Below are 19,142 nucleotides of genomic sequence, written 5' to 3' on the forward strand. Positions count from 1 at the left end.
ATATGCATAATTAACACAAACTGTATTGCAGATTAAACATCAATCTATTCTCTAACAATGCTGAATAGTATCGTCGTGCAAATTTTCAAGTATAATTGTTGAACTCAAATCAAAGTTCGAATGTCAGGTGATGCCATATGGCATCACGCGCCGGGAATGGGTTAGGTTACGATTTTTTTTAATTTTTTGCTTATTTTCTGTCGGTCTATTTCCGCCACTATTGTGTCAATCCCCGACACCCGGCGAGGCGACTCCAACTAGAATCTTAACTAATGGCCCGAATCCAGAGATTTTTCGCCTCAGAAAATCTCTGGAGGATTGAATCTAGATCAGTTTTGGTTGAGTATGAGTGGATAACGTCACCACACAACCATCGACACCTATGGCGTTGGTGGTTGGTGGAGGCGTTACTTGTTTTGGGTTTTAGATATTTTTTTTTATCATAGTTTAGTTTTTGCCTATTTCCAGTTAAAATATAAAGCCTTATTGGAATCATTCTTGACTTCACTGGCCTTTAAAATATTTTTTAGTAATATAAAGTTTTAACCTTCCCGGGTTTTGTAAGTATTTATTGGCGATTTGTAACCTAAGATTCAAATCTTGTTTCTTTTTAAAGAATATTTTTACGTCATAATTGCGTACATAACTTTGAAACATACTAAGACATAAATGACATTAGACGTTGATCCTGTAAAGTGATGATTGTTTTGATGTTTGATCGCCACTTACTGTAAAAGCTCTAATCAGTGCGAATGAGAAGGTAGACAAATTAGAGAAAAACATTCGCAGCGAACTGTTACTGTACAGAACAATTGCGGGGCTAGCGCTAGGATCCTATTGACTATAACGGTTGTCTCTCTTAGCCGAGATTCTAACATATGACGACTGGCTTGTTACTCTAGCATCTTACCCCGAGACCAACTAAATGGTTCCTTGAGTCTTCCAGTGTTTGTGAGATGGCAGAAAATGTTTAGCGTGTTGAACTTATATAACAGATCCCAAGCATGTAGTAAATGTAAAATAATGTCTTGAAAAACATGACAAATTTCCCGGTTTAGTATTGAAATTCCCGGTTTTTTCCCGGTTTTCCCGGTTTATTTTCGAATTCCCGGCTTTTTCCCGGTTTTCCAGGTTTTCCCGGTTCGCTGGCCACCCTGCTTAAATATAGCATTTCTTATGTGAAATTGGTCAATAAATCGATAGGTGATATTTTCATTATGTGCAGGGCACGGGAAAGGGTCTATATTTCCAAAAATACGCAAAAATAGGGTGAAAAGAGGCCGCAGTGTCCGTCTTTACCTACTTTCCCCTAAATAAATTAATAATTTTCGCTAGATTTCTAATCCCCGAATGAAACCCAGAAGTTGGGAAGCAACATCATTCAAAAATCATCTCTGAACGTGCTATTCATAAGCTTTTAATCCACACAACCATCGCTATTAAAAATTACAAATTCTCACTAATGACAACATAGAGCAAAGAAATATATGGTGGCTTTCTTTTAATTTTTTTTATAGAAGAAGATGTTTTGTGATGAATTAATTATTTACTAATATTTGTTCAGAATTTTTATTGTGTGTTCTGCCACAAACGGTGACATATCAACACTATTCCATATATTTTCAGCTTTATTGCTTTAAAAGATTGATACCTAGCTGTAAAGCCCAAGCAGACAAATTGTCCAAAGTATCTTGCAATGGTCCTTGCAAATCGGCAGCTTTGGCTCCTGTAACAGAGACCACGCTGTCGTCTGCAAGTTGTCTTATCGTGCATGAATTTGCCAGACATTCGTCGATGTCATTTACATAAAAATTGTAAAGAAGGGGGCTTAAACACGAGCCCTGGGGAAGACCCATGTAGCTAATGCGAAAAGTTGCCAAATCGCCATGCGTAAAATGCATGTGCTTTTCGAACAACAAATTGTGCAAAAAATTGTTTAAAATTGGAGAAAATCCTTGTCGGTGAGGTTTACCCGAAAGAATGTCAATTGAAACGGAATCGAAAGCCCCCTTAATGTCCAAGAACGCAGACGCCATTTGTTCTTCGCGAGCATACGCCAGCTGAATATCTGTTGAAAGCAACGCAAGACAATCATTCGTCCCTTTGGCACGGCGGAAGCCAAACTGAGTATCTGATAGCAGACCATTTGATTCGACCCAGTGGTCTAAGCGACGGAGTATCATTTTTTCCATCAATTTCCGGATACAGGATAGCATTGCAATCGGCCTATAAGAGTTGTGATCAGAAGCTGGTTTCTCTGGTTTTTGAATGGCGATCACCTTCACTTGCCTCCAATCCTGCGGTACAATGTTTTGCTCCAGGAACTTATTGAACAAGTTCAACAAGCGCCTCTTGGCATTGCCGGGTAGATTCTTCAAAAAGTTGAATTTGATTCTATCTAACCCAGGCGCGTTATTGTTACAGGACAGGAGAGCAACTGAAAATTCTGCCATCGTTAAAGGTGATTCTATCGCGTCGTGGCCCGGAGACGCATCGCGAACAATGTTTTGCTCAGGAACAGAGTCCGGACATACTTTCCTGGCAAAATCAAATATCCACCTACTTGAGGACTCCTCGCTTTCGTTGACCGTTACGCGATTCCGCATTCTTCGGGCTGTGTTCCAAGGAGTGCTCATTGATGTCTCCCTCGACGTCTCGCTTACGAACCGACGCCAATATCCGCGTTTCTTTGCTTTAGCCAAGCTTTTAAACTTGGTATCAAGTTCCGAATAACGTTTAAAGTCGTCGGCACTGTCTGTATCCCGGAAGGTCAGATACGCATCGGATCTTTGCGTGTAGACATCGAAGCACTCTTTGTCCCACCATGGAGTGGGAGGCCATTCTTTTATTGTCACGCCGGGATATTTTTTCGTTTGGGCTTGCAACGCGGCGTCGAGAATCAAGCCCGCGAGGAGGTTGTATTCTTCAAGTGGTGGATGATGTTGAATCGACTCGACCGCTTTTGAAATCATTTCCTCGTATAACTTCCAATCGACATTCCGTGTGAGGTCATACGGAATGTCAATTGGTCGCATGCGAGTTGTCCCGTTTGTAACTGAAATAAGAATAGGCAAATGGTCGCTACCGTGAGGATCGAGGATTACCTTCCATGTGCAATCCAACCGTAGCGACGTCGAACATAAGGATAAATCCAAAGCGCTTGGGCGCGCTGGAGGTTTCGGGATACGTGTCATTTCACCGTTGTTTAAAATAGTCATGTCGAAGTCATCGCAAAGGTTATAGATTAAAGAGGAGCGGTTATCATTGTAAGGGGAACCCCAAGCCACACCATGAGAGTTGCAGTCTCCCAAAATCAAACGTGGCGAGGGAAGTTCTATTAAATCAGAGAACAGCCGTTGCCCAACCTGTGCTCTGGGAGGAATATATATTGAGGCAATACAAAGCTCTTTACCTTGTATTGTCATTTGACATGCGACAACTTCAATGCCTGGAATCGAGGGGAGGTTAATACGATAAAAAGAATAGCACTTCTTAATCCCTAGAAGTACCCCTCCATATGGAGTGTCTCGATCAAGGCGAATAATATTAAAATCATGGAAGTTGAGATCAGTATTCGAAGTAAGCCAAGTTTCACAAAGGGAAAATGCATCGCATTTGTTTTTATTTATCAAAACTTTAAACGAATCAATTTTTGGTAAAATACTTCTGCAATTCCACTGTAAGACAGAGATAGAATCCTTCAAATTAGCAGATGAATTAGCCATCGAAGGATACGATCGCTGCAAGGAGGGGCCATTGGGCAGTCAACTGCTTCAGAAATGATCTAACTGTTGGGAGGAACGCTTTAAGAAAATTTTTAATTGGATCAGGTATATTGAAGTTTTCAAAAATCCAGTCCACAATATCTGAAATTTTCACCAATCCAGTATTTGATTTATCTACTGGATGTGCAAAAGGAACAACTGGGGTTTTGGATGTTCCTGGAAGTGCTGGGAACTCCTTCTGAGACTTTAAATTTGCAAGCCCAGGAGGAATTTGCTTCGGTTTTTCCTCAGCACTTTTTGTAGTGATTGTATTTTTCATTTCACTTTGAGAAATCCTAGGACCTTTTCTGGGAAGCTTAGGAGAGGAAAGATTTTTCCTCTTTCTAGACTCCCCAAGTTTTACATAGGATGTTTCCCCTAGTGAATCGTCCGAATCGGTTTCATCAGAGGACAGTGGATCAAAGGGGTTTGAAGTAAAGGGAGAGATGGTCGCGGTCTTTTTAAGCATGTCTGCATAAGAACGCTTCGAACGCTCCTTGAGTGACCGCTTGATTTTATCCTGCTGCATGTACACCGCGCATGTGGAGAGCTCATGCTGATTTTCCCCGCAGTGAATACATTTTCAGCATTTACACTGCAGGTAGCCTCAGCATGGGTCTCTCCACACTTGCCGCACCTTGCCTTATTGCAGCAGTAGGCCGCAGTGTGACCTAACTGCTTACAATTAGTGCAATTCATTACGCGGGGAACATACCGGCGCACAGGTAGACGCACCCGGTGGATCGTCACGTGACTGGGCAGTGCAGACCCGGCGAACGTAACCCGAAACGAGTCTGACGGGGTGTACACTTTTTGCCGTCGACGAGCGACACTGACCGCAATTGCTTACAATCAATGATCTTTACATCGGGCGTTTCTAAAGCAACCGATTCCGCTTTTCAGTATACACTCAACCGATAGACCCGAATCGGTCACGACGCCGTCGATCTCCACGTCGCGAGCGGGTACATATACGCGGTACTCTCGAGTAAAGAGCTCGGAGCAGGCTATATCGTTGGCCTGTTTCCGGTCATTGACCACAACACGGAGCTTGTTTGGTCTGACCTTTGAAATTTCAGTCACGGCCTTGAAACGTGACGTCAGGTCTTTTGAAATCTGCAGAATATTTAACGATTTCGACTTTGGCCCTGCTTTTGGCCTAAAGTACACAAAAAACAGCTGCCCGCCGCTCCGTCTGGATAAAGCCTGGGGCGAGGGGTGACTGAAACAGGGTCAGAAGAGGATTGATCAGGAGGGACAGGGTCGATGGGGTTTGGGGACGGAGGATCGGGGGGTAAGGGATCTACATCCATAGCGCTTAGGTAAGCGCAATAGGTCCGACAAGAAGCACGTACCTCTTTCTTTGCGTTCTCGACGATGCTCGAGTTGTCTTCGACAGCACAATCACCAGATCACAGCCACACGCAGCAACACAGCCAAACAGCAGCAAGTAGTGATGAACAGCAGCACAGGAAATCAAAGGCCCTGAGCGCGGGTTATAACACAAATCAGGATTCAGGACAAACAATGCAGGATGAATCGGGCAAACGATGCCAGTTATGTAATATTTTATCCGAGTTAAATTCCTCTGAAAAAAACGCGGACTCGAAAAATGACGTCTATTCGCAACGCACACGTCTACTTCGATGCCTCTGGTCTTTGAAAACGTAAATTCTTTAATGTCGTTTTCGTTTTTGCGGTGTAGCTACCCCGCGGACTACACTTTGTCCTATCACTGTTTTTTTTACATTTTCCGGACTATCCCGGACTACCCTTTTTCTGTCCCGGACAGTCCGCGCAAGAAACAGAGTGCAGTTTTGAAGACACCAACACATTCACACGTATGTGTCAAAATAAAAAAAAATGTGTCAAAATCGGTTTGCTTTGATTATCGTTCTTCGCGTGTCTAACATCAGGTTGAATTTTATTTATTTTATTTTGTTATTTTATATTTTTTCATTAAATTGGCGAATTTTTCGTACAGTAGCACAAATGCGATAAAAGACAATGGCGATAATGACCAAAACAAAAGTGACAGTTACCTCTGGTATTACGCACACCATTGCAACTGCTCGGAAAGGGTGTTTTTTTTCAGCTGCAAAGCGTAGTCCGGGACGGGATAGTCCTGCCGTAAAAACGAATTCGACATAAAATCGATTTTTGAAATTTCTGGCCTCAAGACATTTTCTCAAGCGGATTTAAGCTTAACGCATTCCCGGTGGAGAAAAATCAGTTTTTACCTCAAGCAATGAACTTTAAACTCTTATTACTAATCAACTATATGCATAATTAACACAAACTGTATTGCAGATTAAACATCAATCTATTCTCTAACAATGCTGAATAGTATCGTCGTGCAAATTTTCAAGTATAATTGTTGAACTCAAATCAAAGTTCGAATGTCAGGTGATGCCATATGGCATCACGCGCCGGGAATGGGTTAGGTTACGATTTTTTTTAATTTTTTGCTTATTTTCTGTCGGTCTATTTCCGCCACTATTGTGTCAATCCCCGACACCCGGCGAGGCGACTCCAACTAGAATCTTAACTAATGGCCCGAATCCAGAGATTTTTCGCCTCAGAAAATCTCTGGAGGATTGAATCTAGATCAGTTTTGGTTGAGTATGAGTGGATAACGTCACCACACAACCATCGACACCTATGGCGTTGGTGGTTGGTGGAGGCGTTACTTGTTTTGGGTTTTAGATATTTTTTTTTATCATAGTTTAGTTTTTGCCTATTTCCAGTTAAAATATAAAGCCTTATTGGAATCATTCTTGACTTCACTGGCCTTTAAAATATTTTTTAGTAATATAAAGTTTTAACCTTCCCGGGTTTTGTAAGTATTTATTGGCGATTTGTAACCTAAGATTCAAATCTTGTTTCTTTTTAAAGAATATTTTTACGTCATAATTGCGTACATAACTTTGAAACATACTAAGACATAAATGACATTAGACGTTGATCCTGTAAAGTGATGATTGTTTTGATGTTTGATCGCCACTTACTGTAAAAGCTCTAATCAGTGCGAATGAGAAGGTAGACAAATTAGAGAAAAACATTCGCAGCGAACTGTTACTGTACAGAACAATTGCGGGGCTAGCGCTAGGATCCTATTGACTATAACGGTTGTCTCTCTTAGCCGAGATTCTAACATATGACGACTGGCTTGTTACTCTAGCATCTTACCCCGAGACCAACTAAATGGTTCCTTGAGTCTTCCAGTGTTTGTGAGATGGCAGAAAATGTTTAGCGTGTTGAACTTATATAACAGATCCCAAGCATGTAGTAAATGTAAAATAATGTCTTGAAAAACATGACAAATTTCCCGGTTTAGTATTGAAATTCCCGGTTTTTTCCCGGTTTTCCCGGTTTATTTTCGAATTCCCGGCTTTTTCCCGGTTTTCCAGGTTTTCCCGGTTCGCTGGCCACCCTGCTTAAATATAGCATTTCTTATGTGAAATTGGTCAATAAATCGATAGGTGATATTTTCATTATGTGCAGGGCACGGGAAAGGGTCTATATTTCCAAAAATACGCAAAAATAGGGTGAAAAGAGGCCGCAGTGTCCGTCTTTACCTACTTTCCCCTAAATAAATTAATAATTTTCGCTAGATTTCTAATCCCCGAATGAAACCCAGAAGTTGGGAAGCAACATCATTCAAAAATCATCTCTGAACGTGCTATTCATAAGCTTTTAATCCACACAACCATCGCTATTAAAAATTACAAATTCTCACTAATGACAACATAGAGCAAAGAAATATATGGTGGCTTTCTTTTAATTTTTTTTATAGAAGAAGATGTTTTGTGATGAATTAATTATTTACTAATATTTGTTCAGAATTTTTATTGTGTGTTCTGCCACAAACGGTGACATATCAACACTATTCCATATATTTTCAGCTTTATTGCTTTAAAAGATTGTAATTGCATCCGCAGTTAAGTGAATATAATTGTAGGAAAATGGGAAACCTTGTCAAAAAAAAAAAAGTAGGAGGTTGTATCCAAGACACGATCGCATAACTGACGTAGAACTATCCACACTATTAACAAATGCATTGTTGTAGGTGTTTCATTAATGAGTCATAAAGTCTACTAATGCTTGCTTTGTGCTGCCTCAACAGTGGGGGAATAAAGACACTGAAAACACGAGCTATAAAAGCTGTTTAACATTCTGTAAATTAGACAGCTACTACAGATTTAAATTTCTACTATCCAGCACAGGTTGTTCGCTTGAGTTGTCAAAAAATTATTTACCTTCAAGTATTTGTTGATTTGTTTCGAGAAAGGCATTTTGCTGCTCAAAATTGGATTTGCTGATGGTAACCTTTATGCTGCCTCAGTAGTGGGGCAATAACGGCAGTCTGACGAGTGACTAAACACGCTGAGAAGTGAGAAGAACCGCGCTGCTCCTGAGATATGGTGACCAACCACCGGGCAAGTGATTTGTTTGATTTAAAGGCAGCCACAGGCGCAACCCCCCTGCTATCCACTGCAATCCGCTGTTACTGAGTGCTGATAACTGTGCTACTGCTGACAACTAGCTAACTCACCTTCCGACTAATGAATGTAGTAGCTGATATTACCAGAAACACTATTTTATAACCGAAGGTTGCTACGAAATACGCCACGCCTTTCTGTTCAGTTTTATTGATTTTTGTACACAGCGAATAAACACCGATGGTGCTCTCACTCACGCAACTATTTTAACCCGTATCGTGTTGCGGTTTGTAACCATCAAGCGATTTCGTTTGCTCGCTGTTGCGTGCTGCATCGTGTTGCATTGCAACTGAGCAGCTGGGAGATGACGAAATTCTGTTCATGCTGATTGATTGAATCGACTTAAATTTATTACTGTAAAGTCGAATTAATCACTTTTGTTAAGGCGTTCAAACAGAACAGGGCAGTTTGTGGTTCAAAATTGGTAATGCTGATCGCAGCCTTTGTGCTGCCACAACAGTGGGGGAACTAACTAAATAGAGTAAAAAACAGACAACTACAACAGAATTCGATTGCTAGGATCCCACACAGAATGTCTGCTTGTGTTGATGCCAGAAAATTATTAACCTTCAATTACTTGTTTATTTGCCTTGAAAAAGGCATTTTGCTGTTCCAAATCGATTGCTGATCGCAACCTTTGTGCTGTTCTGATAGTGGGGAATAAGGCACTCTGACAACACGCACTTTGAAAGCTGTTTTCACATTCAGTAAAAGAAGGCCGCGACAAAATTTGATTGTTTAGATCCAGCACAGAATGCTGGCTTGTGTTTTATAAAAATATTACCCTTCAATTAGTTGTTTATTTGCCTTGAAAAAGGCATTTTGCTTTTCCAAATCGGATATGCTGATGGGGGAATAACGGCACTCTGACCACACACGTTTAGAGGTAACGAACTGCTACAGAGACATGTGACCAACCGTTCAAGTAGTATGTTCAATCCGAATGCAAATTCGGAAACCCAGCTACTAGCGCAACCCGCTGCAGCTGCTACTGCTGCCGCTACTATCAGTCAATGTTGTGTAGACTGTCCATCCGGTTCGCCTTCCGCCTCAAAAATGTAGCTAGTTTTACCAGAAACACTCTTTTATAACCGAAGGGTGCATAGAAATAGGCCACGCTTTTCTGTTCAGTTGTCTAATTCTCTAATATTCTTTAGATGAATTATTCCACAGTTCGCATTCGATATTTGTTTCCAGCGAGTAAACACCGATGGTGCTCTCACACACGCAACGATTTTAACCCGTATCGTGTTGCGGTTTCGAACATCATGCGATTTCGTTTGCTCGCTGTTGCGTGTTGCATCATGTTGCAACTGAGCAGCTGGGAGACGACGAAATTCTGTTCATGCTGTTTGATAGAATCGACTTCATATCAGTTGTGCATAGTCGAACTAACTGCCTTTGTGAATGCGCTCAAACAGGGCAGTTTGTTGTTCAAAATCGGTTATGCTGATCGCAGCTTTTGTGCTGTCCCAAATGTGGGGGTATCAACTAAATAAGGTAAAATTAGACTTCTTCAACAATTTGATTGCTAGGATCCCGCACAGAATGTTTGCCTGTGTTGATACCAAAAAATTATCAACTTCCAATTACTTGTTTATTTGCCTTGAAAAAGGCATTTTGCTGTTCAAAATCGGTTACTGATCGCCAACCTTTGTGCTGCTCTCACAGTGGGGGAATTAAGATACATGGACAACATGCACTGTGGAAGCTATTCCACATTTAGTAAAACAGACGGCCGCGACATATTTAAATTGCTAGGATCCAGCACAGAACGCTTGTTTGCGTTGTAAAAATTATCAACTTTGAATGACTTGTTTATTTGCCTTGAAAAAGGCATTTTGCTGTTCGAAATTGGATTTGCTGATGGCAATCTGCCCCAACAGTGGGGGGATAATGGCAGTCTGGCGACACACGCTGAGAAGAATCGCGCTCCGGACCGGACCGGACGGTCCAGCCAGCTTACCTTCCGCTGACTAATAAATGTAGCTGATTTTACCAGAAACACTTTTTTATAGCCGAAAGTTGCTACGAAATAGGCCACGCCTTTCTGTTCAGTTTTCCCGTTCTGTAATTTTCTTAAGACGAATTATTCCACAATTCGCATTTAATTTTTATATCCAGCGAATAAACACCGATGATGCTCTCATGCACGCAACGATTTTAACCCGTATCGTATTACGGCTTGTAATCAAGCAAGCGATTTCGTTTGCTCGCTGTTGCGTGTTGCATCATGTTGCAACTGGACAGCTGGAAGACGACGAAATTCTGTTCATGCTGATTGATTGAATCGACTACATATCAGTTCTGCATAGTCGAATTAACTGCCTTTGAAAATGCGTTCTAACAGTGCAGTTTGTTGCCTAAAATCGGTTATGCTGATCGCAGCCTCTGTGCTACCCCAACAGTGGGAAGGATTAGGTAAATAATTGAAGTAATTTTTTTACCGCGACAGAATTTGATTGCTAGAATCCAGCACAGCATGATTGTGTTATTGCCAAAAATTATTAACCTTCAATCACTTGATTATTCGTCTTGAGAAAGGCTTTTCGCTGTTCAAACTCTGTAAAAACTGTTTCCGCATTCAGTAAATAAGACGGCCATCACAGATTGTGTTTTCTTGGATTCAGCACAGAATGCACTGTTGCCAAGATAAAGCAAAACTTTATTGCGAGCAGAAGGCCGAAGCCCTTAACTGGCAAATCGAGACGTTTGGTGCTACCTTGCTGCTGCTGTGAACTGTGATTTGTGTACTGGCGCAACCCGATACTGCTGTAATAAAAAACGATTCGCCAGTCTTTACATGATTTAGTCATCTGTTATACATTGCTTCAGAATAGACACACTATAGTTAGTTAGCTACAGGATGCGACACACACTAGAAGTGTTAACGTTCGAGGTCACAAATAAATCAGTTCTGTAAACCAAATGTCTTTTTCTTAACAACTGCAGCTAACTAGTTATACTATTCTGTCGACCTTTTTAGGGAAAGGCAGCGAGTGACCAATCAGAGGACGTAATTTTCGTTTAAACAAGGCTTGACAATAAGCAATAGTACAATAGTTGCATAATCAATCAACAATTTTCTACTTTTGTATAATTTGGCTAAAGAAAAACTATGTGGTACACTCAAAAAAAAAAATCGCGTAGATTTCATGTGCAAAAACAAATAGATTTTATCCATAATGGTTTGCACGCAAACTTTATGTGAACCGCACGTAGATATTTTTTTGTTACGCTCACGTAATTCTTGCGTGTATTGCATTTGAACGTTAAGTGAAACTCACATACATTTCATATGCATCTCCCACTGTTTTCATTAGATATTAATGTGATTTTGATATTGAGTAAATATGATTGTTAGAGTCATTCGTAGTTAAATTAAAATGTTGCTCATGTTTGTTTTTATATGTTGAAGCGATTGTATTTCGTTATATGGCTTTTTTCAGGTAAACAAATGAATTTGATTAGAAGTGTAAAAAAAAAAACAATTTATTCACTACTTACTACTATGTAGTTTGTATATAATAGTTTTGATCTTTCATACCTCCCTTAAAACTATTCTTATTTCTAAAATAGAGACAATTGTCTATACAGGGTAATGCAATCAGAGGTCCATCAAACAGATCTATTGAAATAATATCTACTAATGGCTCACGGCACGGCTCATTGTTTCGTATGCAAGAAAATGCTCATTGAATGAAACTATTTTCCATGTTTGCACAACTAAACGCACGATGTTATTGTGGTTTATGATATCCAATTATTCATATAAATTCATAATTTGATTAAAATATATTGTGACAAATTGACCGCTTCTATAAATAGTTCCTTTATACTCAATTGTACAAGCGAAAAGGAAAATATAATTAGAATTAAGATTTATCTAGTTCTGAAAATATTGAATTATTCAAATACTGTTAAAAAAAGCATTGCATCGAATTTTACCTTCCCCTGCTGCTGTTCTTTCCTCTTTTGCTTTCGAGCTTTCTTCGGCTGCTTCGGCTTGCAGAGTATGTAGAATATTAAACTTCTGAAAATTATTTTCAAAAATTAAAACGTATCAGTATCAAAATGAAAAAAATGTACATTGCGTGCTCGCCATGCAGCAATCAAACCAAACAGTTCGTCGTATTTCCATACGGTTTCTGTTAGCTCCAAATGTGCTTTGAGTTGTTCGATTGTCACAGTTAGCAGCTCGAATAGACCTATACCACATCCTGAAATCAAAACTTTTACTTTATTCCATCCAAGCGACAAATTTTGATAAACAACGCGTGTACGTACGTCCCAAAACCTCGAACAAACAATCTGAAAATCCCAAATCTGCAAAAAGTTCACTCGCCGTTGTGCTGTTTGTCGCCATCTTGATTGTTGTGTATCATTTTTTTCACATCATCAATTCACGTGACGTTTACGTGCTTCTGCACATGATATTTGAAAGTACGTGAAAAAGGCATGCATTGTACATGCAACTCACATAATGTTACTGTCTTTTCACTTGATAAGATCTATTCCAAAATACTTGTGTGGCACGTAATATTCATGTTCACAATCACGTAAATATAAAATGCTGCGCATATAGAAGGTATTAAATTTTCATCTGAAACACATCTCTGCACATATAAATTGCAAATGCTGCACGTAAGATAGACGCGAATGATTATTTCTAGCATTTACGTGCGTTTTCACTCAAAAAGTATGTGGTGTTTAGGTTCAGTGTAGGCTAAAGAAAAACGTAGCTCTACGTCAAAAGTTCGATGTTTGTTAAGGGCGAAATCGACTTTATATCGAAACGAAATAAAATGAGGAATACGCCCTTTTTGTTGTTTACGTTAGTGAAAGCGAAACTTGACTTCATCTTGATGAGTAGACCTTTCCAATCGCGCATGTATTGGTGCACTTTACACGGTGTAAGTCGGATGGAAAATGAGGCCAACAAAGTGCTGTCGAAATGCCTGCGTTGACTGCGAAATATTTATTTTCTTCCGCTGACTTAAATGTTAATTTATTCCTGCGTGAGTTGTGTGATTGGTTTACGGATAGTATCTTACAAAATGAGTACTACAAATTTCGATTTTCTTAACCCCGGTAGAATTAAGCAAGAGTCATTTATAAGGCAAACAACCCGCATTTAAAGTGTGTGACTATGCTGTCAGAAAGCTCTACGGGCGAAATCAAAGTTGTCAACAAAATAAACATTACAAGCAAAGGGCGTATTCCGATACCATAACGTAAACACGGCGTAGAGGTAAGGGCGATACTGTCGAGCAAATTAAAAAAAGGCGCATAGTTAAGGGCGATACCACATACATAAGACATACGTAACACTCAAGAAGAAATCTTCCAAAAAAGTTGGTACAAAATGAACTACTTGAATGGTACCACAGTCTGAATAAAATCACTGTTCAAGTTGTTTTTAAAGGCAGTGTACCTGCACAGCCCTACATTTGTCTTATTTCTACTCGAAAAATGCTGCATTGATTTTGTAAATAACTGTTTGACAGTTTCTTATGGGATTTTCTTTGGGGCTCGATCTAAGAGAAGAGTGGCCAAGATGATACCTCGGTTTGCTCCAGGTTTTTTGCTCCAAACGTGATTGGTTGATTTTGACAGCACGCGTGTGTGACAATATTCAAAAGGGGTTCAGCTTGCCGTGTTGCTAAACAGCTGGTGTTTGACCCAATCATTGAGTAAGTAAAAGTGAAATATTGTGGACACAATTTTGTTTTCGTTGCGACAAAAAAAGCAAAAAAGAATTTGAATAAAGTGCCAAGAGTTTGGTCGTAAAATTTTATCGATTTCCCAAGAATGCAGAATCTTATCGACAGTGGCTAATAATATGCGAAAAATCTGAAAAAGATTTTCCAAATTTTAAAATCTCACGCAATAGTCGAAAATGCAGTGAAGGTATTTCTTTTTATTATTATGTTGTTTATTTAGTTGTTCGTGGTAACGTGAAATCAAGCTTTTCTTGAAAACAAGCAATTTTCCCCTTGACTTTGCAACAGGAATTAAGTGTTTCGCCAAATATTTTTCATTCTGCTCTCTATAAAAAGTCCGGAGAAGTCAGAAAAACAAAAAAAAAGTTTGGCAGTGGTAGTATGATGATATAAATATGGACGAAATTTTGTTGTTTTGTTTTATATGTTGTTTGTAATCCAATTTTCATTGTTGTGTTTTTTGTTAAATAAAAATATCAAATAAATAAACTTTTCTGGTTGCACTGGATTTTGCGTAAGGCAGACGAAAATAATGTTCAACCGGGGATATGTTTCATAGCAAAGAAGAAGAGAAAGAAGCCACTTGGCCACTCTTCTCTTAGGGCTCGATAAAGCCGACCGAGAAAAAGAAACTGTAGAGCAACATGTCAAAAGGATCTATCTTCTTTGACCGATTTTTTTATCGATCGGTTTTTTTCAACCGCCACGGCTTATTAAATACGTTTCATGATATGTCCTTTACACTATTTGATAGCGGAGAATCTAATCTAGCTTTTTAAATAAAAACCACGTTGGGAATAGTTACTTTAGCTGAACTATTAAACAAATGAAAAGTCAATCAAGAAAATCGATGAAAGTAGATAGATCCTTTTGACATGTTGCTCTACAATTAATGCTTTAAGTTTCCTCCTCACCTTCCTTTTATGCTCATTAGCGAACCTATACATGTATACACACCAAAATCTGAAAAGAATTTTCAGCAAAAAAAACTGAAAAAATCAGTAAAAATATTCTTGCTGATTATCAGCATTCAGAATTCTGTTTGCCGGAAATCAGAAAATTGCTGGTAATTTCTGAATTTCTGGCAACTCCATCCGTCAAACTGTCAGAACAATCGCCATTTTGTGCGTAGAAGTTAACAAAACTATAGAGAAATATTGTCGCCCCAGTAGAAAGCGACATTCGATTTTTCTCGCATATCGTAAATTATACCTAACGTTGGAAATAGTGCGCTGTATAGCAAATTAGATGCGCTATACAGCGCACTACTTCCCACGTTAGGTATAATGTACGGCATGAAAAAAAAAATAGATTGTCGCTGGTCGACAACTCCAATTTTTAACTAAATGCATAATAATAATGAGCTTATAAGCGTATGTATCATGGATGTGGAATTTAAAAAGCATTGCATGCGCTTAAATAGAATAATTGTGATGTAAAGAAATGTTTGATAAGGTAATTTTCAGTCTTTTCTAGGAATTTGGTAATATGGGCAACATACTGTAATGTAATTTCTGCTACCAATTAGTGGAAGGTTATGTCGATGGGCTACAAAGACATTTGAAAGTTCATACTGATAAAACAGATTCAAAATCAGATGACTTTAAAATAAATATTCGCAATGTAAACATTTGTTTTAATAAAATAACAAAAAACAACAAAAAAACATTCTGTGTGTTTTCTAACTTTTGCTGAGATACATCAGCAAATTCATGACAAATGCTCAAATGCTGAACAGGCACCAATTTATTCAAACAACTGATTTTCAGCAAAATGGTGTCAAAAATTTGACGTTTCGATTTGCTGATTGTTTCAGCGAGAAAGTTTGCTGATATCATAGCTGATTTTCCAGCATGTAGAATATCAGCAAAATTTTGCTGGTTTCCAGCAATAAAAATTTAGTGTGTAGGTTCGCTAATGCTCATAGAAAGCACTCATGAGTTCCAAAGTTCAGCTGTCAACTTTTGGAGTGTTTGACTGACGACGTTCGCTCGAGTTGCTTGCTGTTACTTGATCGCTAAACTAATGCGCTGTTATTAGTCTAAAATAATCAAGTTTGCCTGCAAAAACGCAAAAATGAGCATCAGCGAACACAGCGAAGACGGACAGCTCATCAGTCCGGATCATTTCGGGTAAGTGTGCTTTTTTGTTTGAAAAACACCAAAATATGTTTTGCATTTGCATATTTACACTTTCTTCTACAGTGCGGATGAAACAACCGATTCACTGGATATCAAACCTCCGCAAGCGGCAGCCGCCGAATACTACTCTTCCAAGCGAAAAGAAAAGAAATCGAAACATTCCCGGGATCATCATCACCACAGTTCGTCCGCTGGAGGGAGAGAACATTACTCAAGCTCGCGGCGAGATTATCGGAGTGGACACCGGGAGCGGGAACGTGACCGTTATCATCACAGTCGAAGCGGACGGGAGCGCAGCGGTCACGAAAAGGACCCAAGATATCATTCTTCGTCCGGAGGAAGTGGTCACCATTCTAGGGACGCCCGTTACGAAATGAATCCATTTTACGGCGAAGTACGTGAAACTTACCATAGCAAAAGGGAACGGAATCGTGAGTACTACGAGAAGGAAAGAAGTAGCCGAAGCAAAAAAGAATCCGAGAAACCTGATGCCGATAAGCTATTGGAAGATTTGAGGACACGTTTACTGAACAAAAAAAGTCGATATGATTCCTCAAAGCACCACCAGGATCAAGCGCAACAGCTGCAGGATCTTCAAATGCAGCAGCAGCAGTACGAAGCGGAAAACCGCCGAGAAAAGCGGCATCGCCATCGGTATCAGGAACGAAAAGTGCAACAAACGGAAATGGAGTACGTCGAAATTATGGAGAGTCCAGAATACCCAGCGGAACAGAGTGCCGAAGAAACGGCCGAGATGAAAAGCAAGGAGCATAACGAACGTAGGGCTAGGCTTATTGAAGCGGAAAGGCAAATGGCAAAGCGCAAAGAAGCGGCCCGAGATGAACTGGAGTTCCGACGCCTGCTGCGTCAGGAGCGCAATAATATCGAACCGTCGCCGGAGGAAAAATCCAAGAAGCAAATCACAAATCAGTTTGAAGACGATTATGATGAAGATGAGGTACAAATGGAAAGTCCGGAGGAAGCAATGAAAAAGAAAAAGAAGAAGAAAAAGGCGAAAAAGCAGGCTGATTCAGAACAGTCCAACGATGAGGAGATTATTACAGACGAGGAAGAGGAAGAGGATACTAATTCGGATAGTTCTACGTCTAGTAGTGAATCAGATGATTCGCAGGAAGTTTCGGACGATGAAAAACCCCCAGCCAGTCCACTGTCGGTGGGTGACTTAGTGAAGTCAGATCGGAGGCATAGAAGTGAATCTCGTTCCCGCTCTGGATCAAGATACCGATCGCGTTCCCGTTCACGATCAACGCGCTCAAGATCTGGCTCGGAATCAAGTCGCAGCCGATCACGAAGCCCACGTAGGCGTCACGAAAGTAGTCGCAGTATTTCACCTAAATCTGATCACGGCAGAGATCAAGATCAGAATAAAAAATCCAAGGAAAAAGAGGAACCCAAATCACCACCAATGGTGGTGGAAGAGGAAGAACAACTTCCTCCCTATATTCCCGGCATTCAAGGTTGTCGGTCGGTGGAAGAATTCCAGTGTCTCAATCGCATAGAAGAAGGAACCTATGGAGTGGTTTACCGTGCGAAGGATAAACGAACGGAAGAAATTGTTGCCCTCAAACGGCTCAAAATGGAGAAGGAGAAAGAAGGCTTTCCAATAACGTCGTTGAGGGAAATCAACACTCTGCTCAAGGGTCAACATCCGAACATTGTGACCGTGCGGGAGATTGTTGTTGGTAGTAACATGGATAAGATCTTCATCGTGATGGATTATGTTGAGCACGATTTGAAATCACTGATGGAAACTATGAAGCATAAAAAACAAGTTTTCCTACCTGGTGAGGTGAAGTGTCTAACTCAGCAGTTACTGCGAGCCGTGGCTCATCTGCACGACAACTGGATCCTTCATCGAGATTTGAAAACATCCAATCTGCTTTTATCACACAAAGGGATCCTGAAGGTGGGCGATTTCGGACTGGCTAGAGAGTACGGATCGCCGCTGAAAGCGTATACATCGATTGTCGTAACGCTTTGGTACCGTGCACCGGAATTGCTGCTCTGTTGCAAGGAGTATTCCACCCCGATCGACATCTGGTCCGTGGGATGTATCTTCGCGGAGTTTCTTGCGATGGGTGCACTCTTTCCGGGCAAAACCGAGATTGACCAGTTGAATCGAATCTTCAAAGAGCTCGGCACACCGAACGAGAAAATCTGGCCCGGATACAATCAGTTGCCGGCCGTGCAGAAGATGACTTTCACCGAGTATCCGGTGTCCAATTTGCGCAAGCGGTTCGCCCATCAGACCAGTGAGCTTGGCATTTCCCTGCTGCAGGGATTGTTGACCTTTGATCCGAAGCAGCGCCTAACGGCGGAAGGAGCTCTTAAGCATAGCTATTTTAAAGAGCTGCCGCTGCCGATCGATCCGGCAATGTTTCCTACCTGGCCAGCGAAAAGTGAACTTGGGTTGAAACGGGCGTTGGCATCCAGCCCGAAGCCGCCTAGCGGTGGAGGCGAGTTCAAGAAGTTGGTATGATTTTCGACGAGAAGCCACGACAGGATAGTATTTATGATTTTTTTTTTATTTGCAGGGAGATGACGCCGTTCCAGAGAATCCTGGTTTCCATTTGGGAGGAACTTATACCGAATCCCGGCAGATGGCTATGGGTCCAGGCTTTAGTTTGAAGTTTTGATAAAGAAGGTAATTTTCTACTGCTGTTGTAGGTGGAAAAAGCTAATCATATGTCTATAATACACTATCTGTGGAGAGTTTGTTCTTATTAGAACCATTCTGGCATATCCTACATTTTTTGATAAGGTAGAACCACTAGAGAGCGGTTTGTGGTTTGCAACGATTCGCCACTTGTAATCAGTTGAAGCCGAACTGTAAAACATCAGCGAGTGATGTGTTATCATTGGTGAAATGATTTTTCTGCTGCGCGATTTTTGTGCGTAGATTGAGTGTTTGTCGTGTGCGAGGATGATGATTCGAATCGCAAGTACGTTTTCAAATTGTACTACGGTTTTCATTATTTTTTTAGTATTTTG

At 40.4% G+C, this 19,142-nt stretch overlaps 1 protein-coding gene across 1 annotated transcript; it reads left to right on the forward strand.

The window, feature by feature from the left end:
* Positions 1-15,940: 15,940 nt before the first annotated feature.
* On the forward strand, positions 15,941-18,866 carry LOC129721608 (serine/threonine-protein kinase PITSLRE). The gene is made up of 3 exons (XM_055674363.1): positions 15,941-16,121; positions 16,194-18,624; positions 18,686-18,866. The coding sequence occupies exons 1-3, from the start codon at positions 16,066-16,068 to the stop codon at positions 18,785-18,787; spliced, it is 2,589 nt and encodes an 862-aa protein (XP_055530338.1). The 5' UTR covers positions 15,941-16,065; the 3' UTR covers positions 18,788-18,866.
* Positions 18,867-19,142: the final 276 nt, after the last annotated feature.

This window comes from Wyeomyia smithii, chromosome 2, assembly GCF_029784165.1.
Source record: "Wyeomyia smithii strain HCP4-BCI-WySm-NY-G18 chromosome 2, ASM2978416v1, whole genome shotgun sequence".
NCBI classification, from domain to species: domain Eukaryota; kingdom Metazoa; phylum Arthropoda; class Insecta; order Diptera; family Culicidae; genus Wyeomyia; species Wyeomyia smithii.

Bases quoted from the DNA above. Each gene is read 5' to 3' on its own strand.
- LOC129721608 (XM_055674363.1), top strand. From the start codon at position 16,066: ATGAGCATCAGCGAACACAGCGAAGACGGACAGCTCATCAGTCCGGAT. The intron at 16,122-16,193 runs GTAAGTGTGCTT...TTTCTTCTACAG, and splicing joins ATCAGTCCGGATCATTTCGG to TGCGGATGAAACAACCGATT. The intron at 18,625-18,685 runs GTATGATTTTCG...TTTTATTTGCAG, and splicing joins GAGGCGAGTTCAAGAAGTTG to GGAGATGACGCCGTTCCAGA.